The sequence below is a fragment of the Jaculus jaculus genome, chromosome 6, assembly GCF_020740685.1.
Source record: "Jaculus jaculus isolate mJacJac1 chromosome 6, mJacJac1.mat.Y.cur, whole genome shotgun sequence".
Lineage (NCBI taxonomy): Eukaryota > Metazoa > Chordata > Mammalia > Rodentia > Dipodidae > Jaculus > Jaculus jaculus.
The window spans coordinates 66232261-66258479 of NC_059107.1; the positions used below are offsets into that span (position 1 = coordinate 66232261).

The following is a 26219-nucleotide window of genomic DNA, read 5'->3' on the forward strand; positions in this document are numbered from 1 at the left end:
AAAAGAGAGGAAAAGGGGAGATGAGAGAGAAAAGGGGGAAAAGAGCATGTTTGTTTTTCTTCTCAGTGCTGGGGATTGAAACCCCAGGCATTGGGCATACCAAACTTGGGCTACAGCAAGACCCTACCCGCCCCCCAAAACAAACAAAAACAAAACAAAAACTCCACAAAGCTATACTTTTTCTTTTCTTCCAATTTTTTTGAGCTTCATGCACATACAAAATTAATGACAGTAATCTTGAAATTACACATCTCTAAAAATATCACAATACTCCTACAAGAAGATTTGTTTCTGGGGCAAATTCGCACTTAAGTAGCAGATGGGATTGAGTGCTCCGTAACTTGGGATTGATTTGTGATTAGTTTCAGAAGAGATGAACTGAAAGAAAAACAGTTTTATAAGTATAAAAAATTATGCACCAATACTCAGAACTGACAAAATCGGAGCTCCTCTATTTTTAGGCAATCTTTCAAATTCAGTCCTCTCTTCCAAATTAGCCATTAGCTACTGAGGATGCAAGCTTACCCCCTCATCATTAAAATATACATTCATTCTTCCAATTTCTAAACTACCAAAAATCAAGATACCTAGATCTTAGCTGGGTGTAGTGACACACACCTGTAATTCCAGCACTAGGGAGGCTACAGTGGGAGAATTGCTACCAAGCTCAAGATCAGCCTGGTTTATATAGAGTTCCAGGCCAGCCAGGGCTAAAATGTCACAAAACAAAACAAAACCACCCAAAGACATCTAAATCTATGTAAGAAAAAGTGAAATGTCTACAGAGATACTTTAATAATAAAAATATTTATCAACCGAAAGTGTGTATAAATGTTTTTTATTGGTGAAAGACATTCAAATTACTTTCACATGTTTAAAAAAAAATCTCTTACCAAGTATCAAAGAATGCACCACAGCTTCCACAGGAATGAGGACAAACAGCATGGAGTCAGTGACACTGATTTATAAAACTGTGGTACTTTGCCTACCTTCTACAGAGAAAGGTAAGTGCATGGCATAAATACAGTTTTCTTACTTTATAAGAAGAAAGAACTGAGATCCTGCTTTTGATGCATATTAAATACAAAATGTAAAATGTGTTCTCTGATCCAGATGAAGGAAAACCATTTTTTAAACATTTCACTTCTCACGCAATAAAATCCAAAGGTCTGTTGAATCCACCCTTTCGATTCATGTACTGTCTGTGATAAGAAGAAGAGATTATTTTTTAAAAAACCTGATCATTATTTATTTTTTATTCATTTAGAAAGAGATAGACAGAGAGAAATAGAATGGGGACACCAGGGCCTCCAGCCACCACAAACAAACTCCAGATGCATACTCCACTACTTACATCTGGTTGGGATTCTGGGGAATTGAACATAGGTCCTTAGGCTTTGCTAGCAAGTGCCTTAACAGCTAAGTCATCTCTCTATCCTGTGATCTCTCTGTCTCTCTCTCTTTTAAATTTATTTTTTATTTGAGAGAGAGAGAAAGACGGGGCACTCCTTGTGCATCTGGCTTACATGGGTACTGGGGTATCAAACCTGGGTCCTTAGGCTTTGCAGGCAAACACCTTAACTACTAAGGCATCTTTCCAGCCCAAACCTGGTCTCTTATTTATTTATTTTTGGTTTTCGAGTGCCGGGATTAAAGGTGTGCGCCACCATGCCTGGCTCAAAGTATATATTTTTGTGGATGTTTTTAAATAAGAGACCAAGTTGGCACCCAGGAGGCAGAGGTAGGAGGATCGCCATGAGTTCGAGGCCACCCTAAAACCTGAGACTACATAGTGAATTCCAGGTCAGCCTGAGCTAGAGTGAGACCCTACCTTGAAAAAAAATACACACACACACACACACACACTCACACACTCACTCTCTCTCTGCACTAGCTGGAAGCCCTGGTGCATCTACTCTCTCTAATAAATAAATTGTTTTTTAAAAAAGGAGTTAAAACTGAAACCAACTTTAAAATGGCAAAGTGGAGCTGGAGAGATGGATTAGCAGATAAGGCGTTTGCCTGTGAAGTTTAAAAACTCAGGTTTAATACCCCAGAACCTAAATAAACAGGTGGCACATGTATCTGGAGTTCGTTTGCAGCAGCTAGAGGCCCTGGCATGCCTATTCTCTTTCTATGCAATCCCTCAATAAATAAATAAATAAATGAAGGCAAAGTAGATCTAAGATGGGTATGGTGGTATGTGCGTGTAATCTCAGCACTGCAGAAGCTGAATCAGGAGAATAGCAAATTTAAGCCCTGTTTGAGATACACAGCACATGGGCATTACATAAAACTGCTAGTTGGACATGGTGGCACACGCCTTTAATCCCAGCACTCAGGAGGCAGAGGTAGGAGGACTGCCGTGAGTTTAAGGCCACCTGAGACTACATAATGAATTCCAGGTTAGCCTACCTTGAAAACCAAAACAAACAAACAAAAAACCTGCTACATTTCCTGTCCTAAATATATATGACTTTTGTGTAATCAAATTTTTTTCCATGTATGAAAGCTGATCTGAGTTCAACCATAATCATGGGGCTGGGGTTGAGCATACCTATATTTCCTCTTCTGTGACACGTTTATGGCATAGGCATTTACAGAGCCATCTACTTTCTTCCCCTGGAGAAAGACAATAAACAGAAAAACAGGAAGGACATATTAAAATGCGTGAATCAAAGGGAAATGATAGGGACATCGTTAAACGGAAAGAGCCATTTAAGAAAAAAAGCCCAAGGAAGCAGAGAGGGTTTTTAGCCCTAGATGATATCCAATGCAGTCTGTAGTGTTATGACTCTGTTTATTTTTATGGCCATACCAAAAAAAATCAAATGGGATAGCAGAAATGGCCTTTAACCCCAGCACTTGGGAGACAGAAGGAGGAGGATCGCTGAGTTTGAGGCCAGCCTGGGATTACAGACTGAAGTCCAGGTCAGACTGGGCTAGGGAGACACTGCCTTGAAACAACAACAAATCAGGCTGGAGAGATGGCTCAGTGGTTGCAAAGTGCTTGCAAAGCCTGATGGCCTTAGTTTGATTCCCCAGTACTCATGTGAAGCCAAATACACAAAGTGGAACATGGTCTAGAGTTCATTTGCAGTGGCAGGATGCCATTCTCTGTCTCTGAAGTAAATTTAAAAAAAAATAAATCAACAGGGCTGGAGAGATGGCTTAGTGGTTAAGCGCTTGCTTGTGAAGCCTAAGGACCTGGGTTCAAGGCTCGATTCCCCAGGACCCATGTTAGCCAGATGCACAAGGGGCTGCATGTGTCTGTAGTTCGTTTGCAGTGCCTGGAGGCCCTGGCGTGCCCATTCTCTGTCTCTCTCTCTCTCTCTCTATCTGCCTCTTTCTCTCTGTGTCTGTTGCTCTCAAATAAATAAATAGATGAACAAAAATAAATAAATCAACAAACATGAAAAGCATAATGGGAAGTAGAATAGAAGATTCTACCCTCTTTTGCTCAAAGAATCCTTTGTCTCCAGACAAATTTAGACTTATGCAAATTTTAACCTGAGCTTATAATATTTTCAAAAAACATTTGAAAAGTTTTCCATGTGTTTATATCCCATTTTTTTTTGCAAAGATGATAGTCACTTTGATTTAAGTCAGGAATCAGAATCTAGAATAACAGGTATAGTAGGCATATGCCTTTAGTCCCAGCACTGGGGAGGCTGAGGTAGGAGGATCCTCAGGTTGACCTGGAGCTCACTCTGCAGCCCAGGCTGGCCTTGAATTCATGTCAACCCTCTTACCTGAGCCTCCCCAGTGCTAGAACTAATGGCATGTACCATCATACCCAACTTAACACAGTATTGTGATATAACAAGCTTCATCTTTGTTGTTTCTGTGTTTCAGTTTTTTGTCTTTGTTTAAAACAGGAGTTTCATGTAGCCAGGCTGACCTTGAACCTGTTATGTAGCCAAGGATTTCTGATCAATGTGCCTCCATCTTTTCCACATCCCAAGTGCTAGGATTGTAGATATAGGCTCTCCCACCTGGCCTGAGACTACAAGCTTCCTGATGAAGAGATTTGCTGTATTCTAAGCCACTGCACTTGCAGGCATTCAGAAAATGATTAAATGAATGTCACTAAGTAACACCATGAAACACACATGCATGGCTACAACTCTCTGTTATCACTCTTAGGAGAATAGCCTATCTATGTGGCAGAATTATGGGATATCTATATTAGGATAATACCAAGGATTCTGAATCATGGACTAAAGGCAAGCACAAGTGATCCCACATATTTGAGATGCAGCTATACAAATGTCTTTGGATGTCTTTTTAATTTTATTGTCTTTTTAATTTTATTGTTATGGAGAGAGGGAATAATACTGGATATATTACTTGAGGGATATCATTTTGGCCTTCTAAGAACAAGAAGGAGGCATGACCTGGAAAAACTAGCCTTGAAGAAGCACACAACGCTAATCTTCTTACCAAGCTCCATTTCTGAGGGCTTCCCTATTTTTTGTTGGTGGTGTTTTGAGACAGGATGTTATGTAGACTTTATGTATACCTGTATGTGACTAGCTCTGATCTCCTTTCTTTACATACTGGAACAGAAAATTATCCAACAGCAAATATAACATTCTTAAAGAATGTTAAAATAGAAAGAAAAACAAGTACTATATGGTGTATGAGGAGTTCCCATAATAGGGCCAGGAGTGTAGCTCAGTAGCAGAGAGCTTGCATTGCATGTGATGAGGCACTAGGCTGGATGCCTGGATATTTAAATTAAAAAAAAAAAAAAAAAAGAACAGGTGTCACAATAGATCAACAATGGAAATATCACTATATACATTGACTGAAAAACATGAATGAGCTAAGACAGTTTGTAACTGACAACCATAAAGCCAACTGCTTATGAACTGCATTAACCCCCCTTGGAATCATTAAAACAAATATAAGAAAGGGCTGGAGGGATGGCTTCATAGTTAAGGCATTTGCCTGCAAAGCCAAAGGACCCAGGTTCAATTCCCCAGGACCCATGTTAGCCTGATGCACAAGGGGGCACACATGCCTGGAGTTTGTCTGCAGTGGCTGGAGGCCCTGGCACGCCCATTCTCTCACCCTCTCTCTTTCTCTGTTAAATAAGTAAGTAAAAATAAAATATTTTTTAAAAATATATAAGACAAAGGGATTTGGCTGTAGCTCAGTGGTACTGCAATGACTAAGCATGAATGCAGCCTGGCTTCCAACTTTTAGTACCACAAGAGCAAACCAAACCAAAGTATAATAAATAAATAAATAAATAAGTATAATCTGACATTATTTGATACCACAGTGGGCCATATTTTTTTTTAATATTTTATTTTAGCAAGATTTGGTGGTACACACCTTTAATCCCAACACTTGGGAGGCAGAGGTAGGAGGACTGGGGTGAATTTGAGGCCACCCTGAGACTACATAATGAATTCCAAGACAGCCTGGGCTACAGGGAGACCTACCTCAAAAAAACATTAAAAAAAATTTTTTTTTATTTATTTGAGAGAGGAGAGAAAGAATGGGCATGACAGGGCCTCTAGCCATTGCAAATTCATGCACCACCTTGTGCATCTGATATTACTTGGGTACTAGGGAATCAAACCGGGGTCCTTTAGCTTTATAGGAAAGTGCCTTAACCAATAAGCCATCTCTGCAGCCCCAAGTCATAGTTTTTGCAGAGCTTACGAATACTTCTCCTTTGTAAACGACTATCTTCAACATGTTGACTACATTTAAGTAAGGGTAGTTTCACCTTTACATCTAACCTCAGGAACTCCAAATATAATTTAGGCACTAATAACTTCAAAAAACAAGACAATTCCAGTAAGTTCCTTCCCTAATCTAAGAACAAAAAGATTGCCTCACTCTGGAGATTTTTTTTTTTTTTACCAGATACATATTTCACTTATAAAATACTCTTTGGAAAAAACAAATAAGGATTTAAACTGGGCATGGTGGCATACACTTAAACTCACAGTACTTGGGAGGTAGAGGCAGGAGGGTAAGGAGTTCAAGGTCACACAGTGAATTTGTAGCCTGGGTTAAATGATACCCTGTCTCAAACCACCACCAACACAAAAAGAATTTGGCGTATTAGTTATTTTTCTCATTGCTATGACAAAATACCTGACAAAATCAACTTAAGGAAGAAAATGTTTATTTTGGCTCACAGTTTAAGGGGATACTATTCATCATGGCTAAATTAGTGAATTAGGGTGAGAGATACTCTCTAAATAAAATAAAATGAGTTGTCAACCTCTCACCTCCACATACATGTGCATCCAGACTATGAACATACATTCACATATTCACATGCATACCAGACACACCCACACACACCCAACAACAACAAAAAATTCAGGCTGGGAATGTAGCTCAGTTGGTAGAGTGCTTGCCTAGCATTCATGAAGCCCTGGGTTCTATCTCTAGCACTGCATAAATTGGATGTGGTGATACATGCCTATAATCTTATCACTCAGGAAGGTGAGACAGAAAGATTAAGAGCTGGAGAAATGGCTCAATGGTTAAGGTGTTTGGCTGCAAAGCCCAACAACCCAGGTTCGATTCCCCAGTACCCACATAAACCCAGATGCGCAGAGTGCTGCATGTATCTGGAGTTCATTTGCAGTGGCTAGAGGCCTTGGCACACCCATTCTCTCTGTCTTCTCTCTCTGCTTCCAAATAAACATTTTTTTAAAAAGTTCAAGGTCATCCTTAACTGCCTATGGAGTTTGTTGACAGATTGCAATGCATGAGACCTTGCCTCAAAAAACAAAAACAAGGGCTGAAGGGATGGCTCCAAGGTTAAGGTGCCTGCCTGCAAAACCTAATAACCTGAGTTCAATTCTCCAGTACCCATGTACAGCCAGATGCACAAATTGGCACATGCATCTGGAGTCCATTTGCAACTGCTAGAGGCACTGGTATACCATTCTGTCTGTCTCTCTCTGCTTGCAAATAAATAAATAAAAAAATATTTTTAAAAAATCTCTTAGGGCCAGGTATGGTGGCGCACGCCTTTAATCCCAGCACTCGGGAGGCAGAGGTAGGAGGATAACCGTGAGTTCGAGGCCACCCTGAGACTACATAGTGAATTCCAGGTCAGCCTGGGCTAGAGTGGGACCCTACCTCGAAAAACCAAAAACAAATCTCTTAGGGCCAGGCATTGGGGCACACTGAGATCCTGTCCCAAAAAGTAAAAGAAGGTAAAAAAGTGTATTTTTTAACATCTCTTTTAAAATGTTAAGTCTAAATACAAATGTAATCATAAAATGGTCATTAGTTTAAGTGGGTCAGGGGCAGAATTTGGATGTTTGAATGTAAAGTTTCTTCTCTAGCCTCATGTTCACTTCATGCTTACTTGGAATTCACTATGCAGTCTCAGGCTGGCCTGTAACTCTTAGTGATTCTTCTATCTTTGCCTCTCCAATGCAACTAAAGGCAAATGCCACCACACCCAGTGGTTATCCAAGTTTTAGTGTATAATTGATAGAAGATGTTATGAATGTAAAAATAATATCTTTAAAATGATTATTAAAAATATTTCAGGCCGCTGCCGCCCTCTCCCGCCGCGTCGGCAGGCGAGCAACCCGCAGCCCCGGATCGCGGCGCCCGTGCGCCAGAGCCCTCCGCCGCCTCCTCCTCCGCGCCCCCGCTGCCCGCGGAAAGTTGAGCTGCGGCGGGCGGGCGGGCGGGCGGCGGCATGACGGGCAGGCGCGGGGACGCCTAGGGCGCCGGGAGCCCGCGCCGGAGCGGAGGAGTGCCCACCCGGGGGCTGCCCGCATCGGCCGTGGCGGCCGCCCCGCACCATGGAGTTCTTGGAGAGGAGGAGGGGCAGGAAATCCCTGAGCTTCAAACTGGTGAGCCGAGATTATCACCATGAGGTGTATAAGATCTCAGAACTCAGCCATGATGTTAATGGGGAGGCCAAAGAGACAGCCCATTTTTTTAGTACAGGTTGTTGGAGAGAAAAGGATCGGGAAGGGATGTATCAGCAGGAGTGGCGGGAGACAGACTGAGCATGGCAGAAGCCCAGATGTGCAGCGGTTGATCCAGAGGATGCCTTTAAGCTCCTTCCAGCCTTGCACAGCATACCTTCATCACCACCTGCGTTCCAGTTAAAACCCAAACTCCTCAGCTAATGAAGGCCCAGCATGGCTGTGCCTGTCTCCTTCCAGCTTAACTTGATGCTTCCTTTCTCAGCTTGTGTGCTCAGCCAGGTCAACCTCCTTTCATTACCTCCCCACTCTCTCTCCTGAAGCTTCCTCAGGCAGTCCACACAGATTCCCCCCCCACACACACACACTTTGCTGCACACTGTGCAGATCCTCATCAGAGCAGAGGTGTTACTAGGTCATGTGTGGACCTCTCAGTGCACTGTAAATACAGGGTCAGTGCTATGTCCTGCTGCCCAGTACTGTGCCTGCCAGTCACATAGTAAGGAATGAGTGAAATAGGAGTCTGATTTTAAGTTTAGTGTAAAGTGAAGTCAGCCAATTTGAAATTCTTTGGCTCTTTTACCTCCAAGTTCTCATCCTAGCTCTTGTTGTAGGAACCTGTACATCCTTCCTTCTTAGTAGCTAACTAAACCTCACATATAAGGAATAAAACAAGTCAACCCTAACAAGGGATTGTTCATTTCTCACTGTATATGTTTTCAATTTCACTGGATTAATAAGTGCTCTTCATCTGAAATAGGATGCTAATATGCCCTGCGTGTAAACTACCTTCCACGCCCAGACCTTACACATGCACATTGTACATGAAGGTGTCCCCGGGACATTGCAGTGCTGTGGCCTGAGCACATTCACTGCTGGTCTCTAAGCCCTAGTGGCCTTCTTCCATTGTCGGCATAGTCCTCCTTTATTCATCCCCACATGCTCAGCCTGAGTTCCTTCAGGGCAAGACTTCCAAGTTTAAATGCTTACTATATTCCTAGTGCAATATTTGGCACAGAGCACACTCCTCATAACCACTTTGAACAAATGAGTACTGTGTTAAAACATGTTCAATATAATTGACCACCAGGAGTGAATTGAGTAGAGCTAGCTTTCATTTGCAGGACTGTCCCATGCAGTAATACAATGAGGTCTTCACCTAACCTTTGAAATGTTGGCAACATAAAGATACGTAGATTTCAGTCAATTCCATCTGTGACAATCTGACACGTCCCTGACACATGTGAGCTGAAGCACACCCTTAGTGGCCATGGCTGCGGGACCCATCCACTGGTGAGCAATTAACTCGCAACAAAAAACTGCAGTCATGCAGCACTTACCAGTGGGAATGTATCCCAAGATGTGGTCCATTAACAAATTCTGTCGTTGTGTGATGGACACTTACAGATTGTATTCTCAAAGCTACAGTTGCTACAGCATTGCTACTTGATACAGTCTTAGAGGATCACAGTGATTCATCATTGGTGAAATGTTGTTATGTGGTAAATGACTGTGTTCTATTGCTGTCAGCTGGCTCAATACCCTTCTTTTGCTTATTGTCTCACCCTCGCCTGTTTGTCACACAAATGAGAGGCTATAACAAACTAATTTAGCCACAAAATCATGACTAGAAGAGAAAGATCAAGGGCACATTCCATTGATGGTCAGATTACTGTGCTTGCTTTCTATTCAAAGGACAGGTTATTACAGACATACTTGACAATGTATTTTAAATCACTGCAAAGTTTAGACAGATCTTTCTTTTACCATTCCAATCAGTATGCTTGTAAATAAGAGTCCATAAAATTGGGGCTGGAGAGATGGCTAAGCTGTTAAGGCGCTTACCTATGAAGCCCAAGAACCCAGGTTCGACTCCCCAGAACCCATGAAGCCAAATGCACATGGTGACATATACGTCTGGAGTTTGTTTTTAGTGGCTGGAGGCCCTGGTGTGCCCATTTTCTCTCTCTATCTGCCTCTCCCTCTCTCTATTTGCCTTTCCTCCTCCCCCTCAAAAATAAGTAAATCAATAAAATATTAAAAATAACAAAAAAAAAATTTCAGGGCTGGAGAGATGGCTTAGCGGTTAAGCGCTTGCCTGTGAAGCCTAAGAACCCCGGTTCGAGGCTCGGTTCCCCAGGTCCCACGTGAGCCAGATGCACAAGGGGGCTCACGCATCTGGAGTTCGTTTGCAGAGGCTGGAAGCCCGGGCGCGCCCATTCTCTCTCTCTCCCTCTATCTGTCTTTCTCTCTGTGTCTGTTGCTCTCAAATAAATAAATTAATTAATTAAAAAAAATATATTTCAAAGGACTTGGAGATGGTTAACTGGGAAAAGTGAATACCATAAAAGCATGAGGGCCTGACTTTGGATACCCTATACCTACATAATAATGTATGTTATGGGTTTGGCAGAATTGCTCAGTGACTAAGGCACTTGCCTGCAAAGCCCACTGACCAATGTTCAGTTCCCCACTACCTACATAAATTCATATGCAGAGTGTCAGATGCATCTGGAGTTTGGTGAATGCAGGTAGAAGCCTAGCATGTCCACTCTCTCTCTCCCTCTCCTGATTAATAAAAACTAAATGAATAAAACAATTAAAAAATAAATAAATAAATAAAAATGTTAAGTCTAGCCAGATGTAGTGGTGCCTTTCATCCCAGCACTCAGGAGGCCGAGGTAGGGGAATCACTGTGAGTTCGAGGCCACCCTAAGACTACATAGTGAATTCCAAGTCAGCCTGGACTAGAGTGAAACCCTACCTTGAAAAAAAAAAAATTCTCTTAGGGCTAGCCAGGAATGGTGGTGCACACCTTTAATCCCAGCACTCGAGAGGCAGAGGCAGGAGGATCGCCATAAGTTCAAAGCCACCCTGAGACGACATAGTGAATTCCAGGTCAGCCTGAGCTAGAGTGAGACCCTCCCTCGAAAAAACAAACAAACAAACAAACAAACAAAATCTCTTAGGCATTTGACATTACCTATTTACAACTGAATGAATACAGGATCAGGGGAAGTAGATTATTTTTGACAATTCTCAAAAATATCACTTTCCATTTATAAAATTATATAGTCTTAACATTTTATTATTATTTAAGGGGAGGAAAGGACAGAGAATGGGGGTGCTAGGGCCTCCAGCCACTAGAAAAAGACACCAGATGCATGTGTCACCTTGTGCATCTGGCTTTACGTGGGTCCTGGGGAGTTAGTTGAACCTGGGTCCTTTGGCTTTGCAGGCAAATGCTTTAACTATTGAGCCATCTCTCCAGCCCGAGACTTAATATTTTATTTTTATTTACTTATTTATTTTTTTGAGGTGAGGCTTTGCTCTAGCCCAGGCTGACATGGAATTGACTATGTAGTCTCAAGGTGGCCTTGAACTCACAGTGCTCCTCCTACCTCTACATCTCAAGTGCTGGGATTAAAGGCGTGTGCCACCACACCTGGCTAGACTTAACATTTTAAAAGACATGTGAAAAAGTATACTTTTTTTTGCCTTGTTTTACTTTTTGGGACAGGATTTCATGTAGCCCAAGCTGGCCTCAAGCTCACTCTATAAATCTTTGTGCCGGGATTACAGGTGAGTGCTACCATGCCTAGCAAAATATATACTCCTTTGTACAAACACGTTCCCCCACGACCCTCCTCCTTTCCTTCTTTCTTTTCTCTAACCCCTTTACATCTCCTCTCTTCCTCATCTTCCTGTCTCTATTCTTGACCCTTCCTTTCACTCTTCCACTTCAATCTCTCCATCTTTTCCCACCCCTCTTAATTCTTGGCATTCTGATGAAGGTTAGACAGCACTGGTTCTCCAGTCTATCCCGGCCCGAACCCCCCTCAGCTGAGTCACAAAGCAGCTGCCTAATATGGTCTATGTGTTCAATATTCTACTTCCCAGCAGGTCCCTTCTCATAATTCTGGGTCACCAATGATACCTAGGCTCCTGAGCCCAATGCCTCACAGATATCAAAGATATCACTTCCACTCAGGGGTTCTCAACTCAGCCTGTGTCACCATTAGTTTGCACAATTTAGCAGTTCTCTCTGCCTCCAAACTACCCACCTCTCATCGGTCCTCCATCTGTAGTAATTTTTCTGAAACACTCATACTTATGTCATTCCCTAATTTTTTTATATTTAAATTCTACATTTAAAAGAACATTTTGTATTGATTTTCAAGGAGAGAGAGAATATGAATGAATGAATGAATGAATGAGAGAAAATAGGTGCACCAGGGCCTTCAACCACTGCAAACAAACTCCAGATGTATATACCACTTTGTGCACCTGGCTTTATGTGGGTAGTGGGGAATTGAACACAGGTCATTAGGTTTTGCAGGTAAGCCCCTTAACTGCTAAGCCATCTCTCTATCCTATCACTCCTGTTAGAACCAGAATGACTCCATCTTGGGGCTCTGACTGACATTTCATTGTAACACTTGTCTCCCAAGAGTGACCACACCACCCCTCCCTGTTACCACATTCCTGAAGTGATCCAGACCACCCATCCCCATTATCACTTTCTGTAGTGGCCCAAGCCCTGAGGCAAGGTGTACTGCTCTGCAACCAAGCAATTCCAATGACACCCCCCCCCACCACCACCACCTCTACATAAGTAATCTCCAGTCTGAAAGGGAAGGGGCTTCTGAACATGCTTGGACAGGGCCCTTCTTAGGCTTTCCCAAATAAATCCTGTCTCTGCTATTGAGCTGGGTCTTTTCTCTTGTTCCCTTCCTGCTTTTCCTAACAATTCTCTTATTTAAAAATTTTTGCTTTTTAATTCCAGAAATAGAGGCTAGAGGATTTTAAGTTCAAGGCCAGTGTGGGATGTCTCAAAACACACACACGCCTGGAGTGATGGTACGCACCTTTAATTCCAGTACTAAGGAAGCTTAGGTAGAAGAATCACCATGAGTTCAAGGCCAACCTGGGCTATAGAGTGAGTTCTAGGTTAGCCTAGGCTTGAGACCCCATCTCAAAAACAAGCAAGCAGGGGCTGGAGAGATGGCTTAGTGGTTAAGGGCTTGCCTGTGAAGCCTAAGGACCCAGGTTCGATTCCCCAGGACCAATGTTACCCAGATGCATAAGGGGGCGCACACATCTGGAGTTTGTTTGCAGTGGCTAGAGGCCCTGGTGTGCCCATTCTCTCTGTCTCTCTCTCTCTGCCTTTTCCTCTGTCTGCCGCTGTCAAATAAATAAAGTAAAATAAATAAAAATACAAAACAAGCAAACAGGGCTGGAGAAATGGCTTAGTGGTGAAGGTGCTTGCCTGGAAGGGCTGGTGGTCCAGGTTGGATTCTCCAGTGCCCCAATGAAGCCAGATGTACAAAGTGGCACACAAGTCTGGAGTCTGTGAGCAGCTGGAGGCCCTGGCATGCCCATTTTCTATCTGCCTCTTTCTCTCAAATAATAAATAAAAATAGGCAAACAAACAAAAATCCTTCTTTCTGTCAACCTCTACAGAATCTAATTCTAAATTCCTTAGCATGGCTAAGGGCCTGGATTTGTCCCCAACCCTCCACTGTAGTCATGAAGCCATTTAACACTCTTTACCATCACTGAATCAGAGTTCCTACCATGCACCATGTTCTCACACATCTGCACTGCACTCTGCTTTACATGATCCTCTTCTTTTTGTGTCTCATCACATCTGTCTGCCCTTGAACAACTAATTCAGACATTATCAGCAGATACCCCATCAACTACCATGGGAATTCAATCTTTCCTTCTGTGGTCAGAACCCCTTAAACAGACTATCACATAAACAAACAAACTTGAGCCAATGGAAGAAATTACAAGTGACAGTAAAAGAATATGGAGACTAAGGACATGTACAATGAATTAATTCAATCAAAATGTTGATTAGCTGAACAGTTTACTCACTTTTGTGGAGTCAAAAGAGGCAAATCCCATTAACTTCATCATTTCTATTTCTTCCTCTGTTTTACCCTCTAAGTCTTCCTCTGCAAAAATAAATACAATATTTTGAACTCTCATATCCTTGTGTGTATATATATACACATCTATGCACATGTACAAATCAGAATAGGGATAGCAACAGATTCAGTGTTTTCACCTGATCAGCAGTAAACATCAAAGATAAATGTGGGCCAGACAGATGGCTTATAGTGATTAAGGCACTTGCCTGCAAAGCCTAAGGACCCAGGTTCAATTCCCCAGTGCCTGTATAAGCTAAGTGCACAAGGTGGCACATGCATCTGGAGTTCGTTTGCAGTGGCTAGAGGCCATGGTACACCCATTGTCTCTCCATCTGCCTCTCTCATATAAAAAAGCAAAACATTAAAAAAATTTTAGAAAGATAAATGTAATGAGAAAAATTGCTCTTAAATTTGGACAGATATAACTCATACAATTTTCCCAGGTTTTAATTGTCTCCTAGATTATACCAGGAGTACCACACATAACAGCAATTCACTAGCACACAATTAAAATCTCAGAATGTAGGCGCCAAAGGAAGGGGAGGAGTGCTGTGGAACACTGTATTCTGGACATGAAACTTATATGCTCTTGTACTTATGTACTCATATGGCTGATTACATGCACAAACACTGACTTTGTCAACATTCTGTCACAGGTTGGGAAAGGGCTCACAAGGCCCCAACCCTCATGAAGAACTACTGGCAGTTAATAGTTGCTGGGGAGAGGGCAGCTTTTTTAGTAGCATTTGCTTTACTGGTAATTTGTCCATGCTCATGTAAGCAATCCTAATGAAACTCATTGCAACACATACACACACACACACACAAGGCAAAAAAAAAAAGACAAAAATAGAACAGGGTGACTAGTTAGGAAAAGGAAGGGAGTTCAGCAAGAGTGGGAGAACAAGGAGGGACAGTGTGGCTGAAAATGATCAAAATGCATTACATATACATATGAAACTGTCAAAATCATATATTCAATAACATTACCAGTGATCTGAGGCTCTTCGCCTTCACTTCCTTTGCTTCTTTTCCTAAACAAGGTCACTCATCTATCAAAATCATATATTCAATAACATTACCAGTGATCTGACGCTCTTTGCCCTTCACTTCCTTTGTTTCTTTCTTTTCCTCATCTCTTCTTTCTTTTAGTCGAGAAGGAGAAGGAGATGTGGATCTATGTCGTCTTGGAGATCTAACATTTACATAAGTAAAATGTCAGAAGCACATGTACATGGTAACTCCGTGCTGGTTAGTACAGATATGCAAGAGTTCCTAAAGGGTGAAGGCTCCACCAAGCCAGGGTACAGAGAACAGAGTCCATTTTCCATAACAAATCAAGGAAGGTTCTATCCAGGCTGATTACTGAGAACAAATGAACAATATAGTTCACTCTCTAGCCATCAGTATTCTCAGTATAGCTAGAGCTAGAAATTTTGAGATAGAAAATCTACTGTAAACATTTCTAACAATTACTAAAACTCACAAAAGAAGTCCATTTCTAATGTTCTTCTAGGTTTACCCATTCTTGACTACTTATCTGAATAAACCATTATTATCAAAAAGTTACAAAATACTGATTTCTTACTTTGTTAGGTACTACATTTACTGTTCCTCATGTACTCAAGACAATTCTATCATACAGCATAGTTAAGACCATTTTGCCAAGGGTAATGTTAGCTTTGGAACAAAGTAAGATTAACTTGTACATTTCTGTAAATCCCCTTGTAGTTATCTATTGCTGGACAAACACTCTACTAGAAACAGCTGGTGGGAAGAAAGCTTTTTTTTTTTTTTTTTTTTTTTTTTGGCATATAGTCTTGAGGGGAAGCTTCATGAGGGCATGGGAAAGGATGACATGAGCAGAAGCTGGACATCAACTCTGCCACAGTAGGTAAACACAGCAGTAAGAGAGTGAGCCTGGCAAGCTAAGGGCTGATAAACCTCAAGGTCTATACCCAGCAACACACTTCCTACAAGGCCCCAACTCCCAAATTGCCACCAGCTGGTGAGCAGGCATTCAGACAGAACACACTGGTTTATGGGAGTCACCTGATTCAAACCACCACAAAATCCCTTCAAAGTGATGAAAACAAAATTCAGGGCAGCTACCAGTTTATCCTTTGTAGCTCTGTAATAAAGCTCCTGGTTTATTTTCTGCACTCACCTGGAGCGCCTCCGGTGGGGTGATCTAGAGCGGCTCCTTCTACGCTCTCTCTCCCTAGACCTGGACCTCTCCCGACGCCTGCGTTCTCTCTCCCGGGATGTGGACCGGGACCGCCTACGTTCTAATACAAATAGGCAAAAATTGCAGAGTTTGAGCTGAAAAGTCATACATATCTAGAGCTGTCCTATAGAAATACAGTGTAAGCTATTTCTAGTGGACACAATAAAAAGGTTAAAACAAGCAATAGTCTGACATGGTGATGCACAGTACAGTTCCAGCACTGGGGAGTAGTAGCAGGACCGGAAATGCAATGCCAATCTCAGTTACATGAAACTCTTTCTCAAACACAGAGGATGGGCTAGGCAGTCAGTAAAATATTTGCTGTGCAAGTGTGAGGACAGGAGTTCATATCCCAGTGCCCACGTAAATGCCAGATGGGTATGTCAGCCTGCTTGTAATCCCAGTAACTGGTAGGCAGTGACAGGGGAACCCCTGGGGCAAGGTAATTAGCTAGCTACCATAGCTGAATCAGCAACCTCTGGGTTCAGTAAGAGACCCTGTCTTAATGCTTGCCTAACATGCAATGAATTATAATTTAAACGCAAAACTAAGATTTCTAATTTTGTCTTTTTGTTTTTGAGGCAGGATCTCACTGTACCCCACCCTGACCTGAAACTATTTAGTTCCAGGCTGGTCTCAAGCTCATGAGGATCCTCCTACCTGCCTCTGGAGTGTAAGATTACAGGTGTGCATCACCATGCCTAGCTAGGTTCCCCACCCCCACCCCGTTTGGTTTTCAATATATGAAGGTGTATGAAGATATGTTTTACCTCTTGTTCAATCAACCCTTTCTGTACTTGGTAGGTTGACCTAATCAAAGGTTAATGCTAAAAACATAGATGCATTTTCCCCCTATGAAATCCAGTGGTTATTCCAGACTTACAGCACTTTTAGGGCTAAAAGCCCCCAGGATGCTTCAGGCCTGTTAACTTGTGAGAAATCTTAATATTCAGTAGTTGAGGATTCCACAAATATGAACCTGAGGCAGAATCAAAAGTCTAAGCTGGATTTGATGGAAATACAGTTTCTTCAAATAGCACTGCCTGTTTTGGGGCTGGACACAGGAAACATTAGAGAGCGAGCTCCCTCAAAATTCTGAACATTGGGGGGCTGGAAAGTTGGCTCAGTGGTTAAAGGCGCTTGCTTGCAATGTCTGATTCCCCAGTGTCCATATAAAGCTAGATGCACATGGTGGAACAAGCATCTGGAGGAGTTCTGCAGTGGCAGGAGTCCCTGGCCTGCCCATACTCTCTCAAACATTTATTAAACATCTTATGAGCCAGGAAAATAACATGAATGTTAGGGAAGGTAACATTAATTCTCACATCTTTTTTTTTTTTTTTTTTTTGAGGTATGGTCTCGCTCTAATCCTGGCTGACCTAGAATTCATGTAGTCTCAGGGTGGCCTCGAACTAGCGGCGATCCTCGTACCTTTGCCTCTGGAATTAAATAGGCGTGCGCCACCACGCCTGGCTCTCACTTCAAAATTTCAAAGTACTATTATCTCCAGTGATTATGGAAGTAAGACTCAGACAGTTGGGTGGATTTGTGCACCATCACCCTGAAATTAACCCAAGGAACTGTGGTCCAAAACCCTAATTCAGAGGAAAACAAAACACAAAATGCTGCCCCCAAAACGAGGGTCGGGACTTCAGAGTGGAGGGCGCGGCCTTCGTCGCTATCTCCCTCGGGAGGAAAAGGCCGTACTTCCCGTTACCCTGGAGCTCAAAATTCAGGGTGAGCCTGCGACCGGGTCCTCTGGTCCTCGGTCCCCGAGGCTTTTGGACTCACCCCTCCGCGGGGAGCGGCTGCGACTGCGACCCATCGAAGCACTACTCCACCGATCGTCCTGGGAAAACCCGCGCAACAACTTCCGGGGCAACCGGACACGGAATCTTGATCACCGACTGGAAACGGTCGCTAGGAGCCGCTAGGGTTCCGGCTCCTGGAGAAAGCGGCTGTGTGAGCCCGCCCGGAGTCCAGGGCCCCGCCGCCCAGGCTGCGCTAGAACCAGTGTGCTGCTTTCTCACCCCTCTGCCTCGTTTTTGCCGCAACTTCCACCGCTTTGTACACTGTAGGCATTAAAAACACGCTGGTGTTCTTAGGAAAATGCATATAACTCATGAGGAAAGAATGCACTAAAGCTCACTGTCTGCCAACTGTAAGTAAAGAGCAGGGCTGGAGAGATGGCTTAGTGGTTTAGGCACTTTGCTTGCAAATTCGAAGGAGCCAGAACCCACGTAAGCCAGATGTGTAAGAATTGATAAGTCTGGGTCCCAGCAATCATTAAAGTCACAGAAATTACTGGGACATGTTGGCCTTGGAACGGCCTTTAGTACAGAGGAAATTAGTTTGGGTTGTAAATAACTTCCCAAACCACAACCGGATAAGGTCAGCCTCTTGCAGTAGCCATGCAAACCTGCTATCATCAAAGAACTAGTTAAAACCTAATAGTCCTACCTGGGAAAACAAGTCAACAATGGAAATGGCCCTGTTACATCCTTTTTCCCTCTTCCTCTCCCCATTCCCTGCCCTGCTTGTCGCTTTCCTTTAAAAATCTAGCTCAGCTGCTTCTGAGCCCAACAGCTTCAATCCCATGGGGAAGGCTTGCCATCCTTCAATATTTCCCTGCTCTCCAATAAGGAATAGCCTGTTGTATATTCTCTCTCTCTCTAACTCTAGGCTGTCCTAGTTGCTTCAGCCCCTATTCTAGTAACAAGATACACATGGTGGCACATGCATCTAGAGTTCATTTGCAGTGGCTGGAGGTGCTGGTGTGCCCATTCTCTCTATCTGCCTCTTTCTCTCTTATAAATAAATAAATACAATATTAAAAAAAAATAAGAAAGGGCTGGAGAGATCGCTTAGCAGTTAAGGCACTTCCCTGCAAAGCCAAAAGACCTCGGTTCAATTCCTCAGGACCCACATAAGCCAGATGCTCAAAGTAGCACATCCATCTGGAGTTCCTTTGTAGCAGCTGGAGGCCATAGCATCCCCATTCTTCCTCTTTATCTGCCTCTTTCTCTCCCTCTCTCTCTCTCTCTCTCTCAAATAAATAAAAATTACACACACACACACACATACATATTTTTTGGTTGTTTGTTTTTTTGAGGTAGGGTCTCACTCTAGCTCAGACTGATCTGGAATTCACTATGGAGTCTCAGGATAGTCTTGAATTCACAGCAACCCTCCTACCTCTGCCATCCAAGTGCTGGTATTAAGGCTTGTGCCACCATGCCTGCCTTTTTCTGTTTTTTTTTTTTTTTTTTTGAGGTAGGGTCTCACACTAGCCCAGGCTGACCTGGAATTCACTATGGATTCTCAGGGTGGCCTCGAACTCATGGCAATCCTCCTACCTCTGCCTCCCGAGTGCTGGGATTAAAGGCGTGAACCACCACGCCCGGCACCTGGCTTATTTGTAAGAAAGAGAAGCAAATGCTCTAACACACCATCCTACTACCGCAAAGTACCTCCCAGAAGACGCCAAAGCCTTCAAAGGCTCCTATGAAGCAGAGAAACAAAAGAATGGCTCTCTTGTCCTCACAAAGGCGAACCCTCTGCAGTATAACATAAATTTGAAACACCCAGATAGCTTAACCTAAGGAAAGCCATCTTAAGAGGCCCCCCACCACCATTTTCATAATAATAAAAGAAGACCTAGACTGGAGAGATGGCTTAGCAGTTAGGGCACTTCCCAAATACCCATGTAAGCCAGATACACAATGTGGCGCATGTATCTGGAGTTTGTTTGCAGTGGCTGGAAGCCCTGGAGCGCCCATTCTCTCTCCCTTTTCCCCTCTCTCAAATAAATAAATAAATAAATAATTTTTTTTTTTTAAAAAAAAAGGATCTCACCTAGGTTAAAGTTCTACACGGAGCCACATAAACAAGAGGATGTAGTGTCAGTTAAAATATTTGTTATTTGGTATTTGTTCCACCCCCTGTGCTAACTGCAAAATTCTGCTTTTTGTAATCATGCTTGCTTGCATTGATAAATAGGATTATTGGGAGGGGGTTGCTGGGGACTTTCCAGATCACTGTAAATGAATGGTTTTGTTTCTGACCATTGTAAAAGAATGTGGATTTTGGGCTGGAGAGATGGCTTAGCGGTAAAGCACTTGCCTGTGAAGCCTAAGGACCCTGGTTCGAGGCTCGATTCCCAGGACCCACGTTAGCCAGATGCACAAGAGGGTGCATGTGTCTGGAGTTCATTTGCAGTGGCAGGAGGCCCTGGCACGCCCGTTCTCTCTGTCTCTATCTGCCTCTTTATCTCTCTGTCACTTTCGAATAAATAAATAAAAATTTTAAAAAAAGAATGGATTTTTGCTCTGTAAACTCACTGATAAATTAAGATGGGGCTGCTCTCGACCTCAGTGGTTTGCTGTGAAGGGACACTCACCAGCTGGCTAATAAAGACTCTTCTTTTAAAATCCTTATTTGGGTGGTCTTGAACTTGATTTCTGGTCTAGGACTCGCTACAAATGTGCAAACCAGGACAGTCTTTAACCTCTACCTCTAATAGAATGAACTCTTTTTTTCCAGCTTTCCTTAGAAAAGCTGACAGCCTGGATTTTAGAATAAAGAACTAAGAAACAACCTGTCTACTAGTCTTGGGTGTGTCAGTTAAATGCATACTTTCCTTTCTGCTCTCTAGAAAGGAACCTGACTGCATTAACACCCAGGATTTCACAATAAGACCTGATTCCCAGACTCCCAAGAATTATCCTAGAATAAAAGTACTGTGCACTATGATGTGGAATAGGTTTCAAGGGATTAGGAGTTCCAGGCTTCAATGAGGAAGATATTCCTGAAGAAACACACCACTGATGATAGAAGACATTGTCCATAGAAAAGACAGGGGAAGTACGCAAAGTCAAGGGGACTGTACACTAAAGATTTAATAGTAAAGCAACATAGTGGTCAAAACACTTTTTCCCCTTTCTTTTTTCCTTGCCAGGGCGTTGGTCTCATCTGATGAAAACACTTCCAGAAACCCCTCTAGAACTTTCAAAAATGACTGGGTGTGGTAGGGCAAAAAACCCAGCTCTCACCTCAAACAGAATAAGACACTTTATTCTGGAACCAAATATGAGTGACCATCACCCAGGAACACAGTTTTAGTTGCTTCAAATTCCATGGTCCAATGTAATAACAATTTCATGAGGCTTTTATATTAATACAACAAAGAAAGTCACAAATCAAAACACTTTTCAAATACATTAGTGGAATTGTCAGGTAGGTGAGTTATGGTAAAGCAGTGAATTCTGCATTGTGAGGGGCAGGGTGCTGCTGACAGGTCTGACAAGTCTCTGTGAAAAAACCTCTAATGAGCAGACCTAAGAGAAGCCATCTTAGGCCACTCAGCCATCTTGACTTTCCCAAGGAACCATAAGAGATTAATAATTAGCACAGAACATTAATTACAAGAATGAGGATGTGGTCCCAGTAAGGTACCTGGTGTTTGCTCTTACCCTGAGGTCAAGATGTCCTGATATTTGGTATCTTCTTTGTAGCCTGTGCTAACTGCAAAAATTCTGCTTTTGTAATCATGCTTGCTTGCTTGCTCTTGCTAAAGACAATTGTGTGTGGAGGGGGTGGCTGGGTTTTTTCCAGATCACTGTAAAGGAATGTGGTTTTTGCCTTTAAAAACTCACTGTATAAGTAGGACTGGGCTGTTCTCCTTGCTATGAGGGGACAGATGCCAGCCAGCTTAATAAAGACTCTCATTGTTTAATTTAATTTGGGTAGTCTGTTCATTTCTGGTCTTGGACTCCCTGCATTTGGAGGCCCCTATGAGTCATTATATTCTTCTCCTTAAACTGACCCCCAAATCTGGTTTCACAGAGTCTTGACTCTACTCAGACTGTGGTTGGAGGCCCTAGGGGGAAGCTGCTCCAGAGAAGTTCCTCAGCCCAGGGACATTCTCCAGGCCTCAGGAGAAAGGAGTGGCACTCAGAAGATATCAACCCCGTGAGCAGATAATCATATGGTCTGAAAACCTCCAGAGGCAAGGGGGATTCAGTGGAAGGCTGGACTCAACACTACTTCCCGAATCCCGGGCAGTAGTGAGACATTGCCCCAACCCCTGGTGTGTCTGTTTTAGGTCTGTGTGACCACATGTCCGCATCTTTCTGTTTAGTGTTTGTTTTTCCCTTTTGTGCTTAACATTTTCAGATCCTCCTAGGAAACCAGCTGCAGAATCAAAACTTCAGCACAGGATAGACTAAGTGAGGTCAGGGGAAGACATTAGTAAAGGAAAGTGGAGGGAGGGCTAATCAAAACCTAAGAGGATATAAATAAGTCATATGGAAATCTACTTTTTTGAACAATGGAACACTCAGAAGCCATAGATTGTTACTAGAAAATTTTCAGTGCCAGGGATGGGATACCTTCCAGTGAGTTGTTGTCCAGGGAGGTCACTGATATCCCCCAAACATTACAGGGTATTGCTGAGGCTCTTGGTTTCCAACCAGGAATAGATGATAAGGCCTTATTGCTGAAGACTCCACACACATGGGTTGCAAGGTCACTGAGAAATCCTCCTGGAACTGAGCTGATAACTTCCTCCGTGTAGAACAGCTGACAGAAAGCTGAAAAAGCCAAGCTGCATGCAGCTCAATGGGAAAGAGAGAAATCACCAGTGAAGATACTGAACAGTAGACACTGAAAGCCTTAAATTTGGCCAGGCAGGCTAAATGAGCCAACGGATGCAATAGTGGCTTGTCTGCTATGGGAGGAACCAACCACTCTCTAATTGGACTGGAGGCCTGCTCCATGGGAGGGATTATATCCTTGATACTGAAAACCTCCAACAGGGGTTATCATGAGCCCTAGAGGTATAATGTCTGCTGGTGTGTAACTAAATGTATATACTATGCTCACCAAACTGCCTGGTAAGTGCTTCTCTTAATGTTCATACCAATATATTAATGCTACTTTCACTTTTGGTGAGAGAAGCTTCTCTTTTCAGATGGCAGTGACCTTGGGATGACACAGAAGGCACCATATTGCTGAGAAGAAGTAACAGAGGAGTGCTCAGCACTCTATCACATCTTCTAAGGCTCAGGGTTCATTGTGGAAGAGGTGGCAAAAAGAATGTAAGAGCCTAAGATAAGGTAGGACTCCTTACAACATGCTCATACCCATCAGCCAAGGAGTATAAATTCATCACACCAGAGTCCAAAGGACAGTGTCCTCAGCCAATTGTAGCAGCTAAAAGGTCACCAGGGACCCAGAGGTTTTGTTCCAAGTCAAGGTTCTGAGGACACCTGCCCCTGACAAAGATTACAGCCCTACTCTAGTCACTCCAGAAACTGACTAGTCTATGCATGGCAGAAGCTTGAGGAATTCAATGTGAGGTATAAAAACAAAAAGGACATGATATACACTGCCTGGTTGGGAAAGTTACATGTTAAAACATAGGGATTATGACTGGAAAGAGGAGAAAAAAATGTAATAAAAAAACCTAAAATCTGGACTGATACACTAAGCCACTATAAGAGTTAACTGATAAGGAGCTGAACTCCTTATGATGAATGGGTCAGTGAAGAAATCAAGAAGGTAATCAACAATTTAATTGAATAAAATTCTAATGAGAACACAACATACTGAAACTTTTGGGACACAATGAAGGCAGTGATAAGAGGGACATTTATAGCTTTAGGTGCCTATATTAAGAAATCAGAAAGGGGGCTGGAGAGATGGCTTAGCAGCTAAGGTACTTGCCTGCAAAGCCAAAGGACCTTTGTTTCATTCCCCAGGACCCAAGTAAGTCAGATGCTCACAGTGATGCATGTATCTGGAGTTCATTTACAGTAACTGAAGGCCCTTCACCCTTTCTCTCTCTCTCTCTTTGCCTCTTTCTCTCTTCTCAAATAAATACATAAAAATATTTTTAAAAATAAAATGAAAAAAAAACTAAAATAAAATAAAGGAAATTAGGAAGGTTGCAAGTAAACAACTTAATGCTTCACCTTAAGGTCTTGGAAAAAGAACAAGGCAAACCAAAAATCCATACATGGGAAGAAATAATAAAGATTAGAGCAGAAATTAGTGAAATAGAACCCCCCCAAAGTCCAAAGATTATATGAAACAAAAAGTTGGTTCTTTGAAAGAATAAACAAGATTGATAAACCCAGGATAGCAAATTGGACCAAAAGAGAGAAGAGACACAAATTAATAAAATTAGAGATGAAAAAGGCACCATCCAAACAGATACCAGAGAAATTTTAAAAAATCATAAGGACATATTCTAAGAATATATACTCTACTAAGTTTGAAAATCTGAAAGAAATGGCTGATTTCCTTGATTTATATGACCTACCAAAATTAAATCAAGATGAGATTAAACACTAAAATAGACCTATAACAAGTATGGAGACCTGAGCAGTTATCAAAATCTTCCAACTTGAAAAAAAAAAAAAAAAATTCAGGCCCAGATAGATTCACTTGTGAATTTTACCAGACCTTCATGGAATAACTAACACCAATGCTTCTCAAACTTTTCCATAAAATAGGAAAGGCAGGAATCCTACCAAACTCCTATGAAGCCAGCATCACCCTGATACCAAAAACCAGACAAGATAGATGAAAAAAAAGAAAAATTATACATCAAATTCTCTCATGAACATAGATACAAAAATTCTCAAAAAGTTATCGGCAAACAGAATACAAGAATATATTAGTAAGATCATTCACCCCGACCAAGTAAGCTTTATCCCAGAGATGCAAGGATGATTCAACATATGCATATTGATAAATGCTATTATATAAACATTATATAAATGGACTGAAAGACAAAATTCACATGATCATCTTAGTAGATGAAAAAGGCAGTTGACAAAATTCAACATGCCTTTATGATGAAAAGGCCTACTGAAACTGGGAATAGAAGGAACATATCTCAACATAATAAAGGCTATTTATGACAAACCTATAGCCAACATAATACTAAATGGAGAAAAACCTGAAGCCTTTCCACTAAAATCAGGAACAAGACAAGAGTATCAACTGTCTTTTATTTAATATAGTACTGGAAGTCTTAGCCATAGCAGTAAGGCAAGAGACACAGATACAACTGATACAAATTGGAAAGGAAAAGAGCAAGTTATCATTATTTGCAGATGATAAGATTCTATACATAAAGGACCCTAAAGACTCTACCAGGAAACTGTTAGAGCTGATAAACAACTATAGCCATGTAGCAGGATACAAAATTAACACACAGAAATCAATAGCCTTCCTATATGCTAATAACAAACACACAGAGGATGAAATAAGAGAAACATTCCCATTCACAATTACATAAAAAAAACAACAAAGTACCTTGGAATAAACCTAACCAAGATAGTGAAAGATCTCTAAAATGAAAGCTTTAAAACACTCAAGACAGAAATTGCAGAAGACACTAGGAAAAAGAAAGACATCCCTTGTTATTGGATTGGAAGAATCAATGTCAATCTTACCAAAAGCAATCTACACATTTAATGCAATCCCAATCAAAATTCCAATGGCATTCTTCACAAAAATAGAAAAAACAATCAATCCTAAATTTCACTTGGAAGCACAAAGAACCTTGAATGGCCAAAATAATTTTGAGCAAAAAAAATAAAGCTGGTGGTATCACCATACCTGATTTTAAGCTATATGATGGAGCAACAGTAACAAAAATACTGGCACAAAAGCAGACAAGTAGATTAGTGGAATAGAATAGAGGACCCTGATATAAGTCCAGGTAGCTACACCATCTGATCTTTGACAAAAATGCCAAAATACTCCAAAATACTCAATAAAAAGATAGCCTCTTCAGCAAATTGTGCTGGGAAAACTGGATATGTATCTATAGAAGGAATAAAATAGATCCTTATCTCTCTCCATGCTCAATAATTAAGTCCAAGTGGATCAAATACCTTAATCTCAAACTGCTAGAGGACAAAGTAGCAGAAACCCTTGAACACATTGGTATTGGCAAAGACTTTCTGGATATATCCCCAATTGCTCAGGAATTGCTTGGTCAACCACTGGGACCTCATGAAGTTACAATGCTTTTGCACAGCATAGGACTCTGTGAATAGTGCAAAGAGGCAACCTACAGAGTAGGATAAAATCTTTACCAATAATTCATCT

At 42.0% G+C, this 26219-nt stretch overlaps 1 protein-coding gene across 1 annotated transcript; it reads right to left on the reverse strand.

The window, feature by feature from the left end:
• Positions 1-822: 822 nt before the first annotated feature.
• On the reverse strand, positions 823-17998 carry Snrnp27 (small nuclear ribonucleoprotein U4/U6.U5 subunit 27). The gene is made up of 6 exons (XM_004668322.2): positions 17886-17998; positions 16035-16155; positions 14950-15062; positions 13812-13891; positions 2558-2622; positions 823-1202 (listed from the first exon to the last, which is right to left on the reverse strand). The coding sequence occupies exons 1-6, from the start codon at positions 17917-17919 to the stop codon at positions 1148-1150; spliced, it is 468 nt and encodes a 155-aa protein (XP_004668379.1). The 5' UTR covers positions 17920-17998; the 3' UTR covers positions 823-1147.
• Positions 17999-26219: the final 8221 nt, after the last annotated feature.

Coding starts and splice junctions, on each gene's coding strand:
- Snrnp27 (XM_004668322.2), bottom strand. CDS start 17,919: ATGGGTCGCAGTCGCAGCCGCTCCCCGCGGAGGG. Junction 15,063..16,034: donor CCCCACCGGAGGCGCTCCAG/GTGAGTGCAGAA, acceptor TGTAAATGTTAG/ATCTCCAAGACGACATAGAT. Junction 13,892..14,949: donor CAAAGAGCGTCAGATCACTG/GTAATGTTATTG, acceptor TTATTTTTGCAG/AGGAAGACTTAGAGGGTAAA.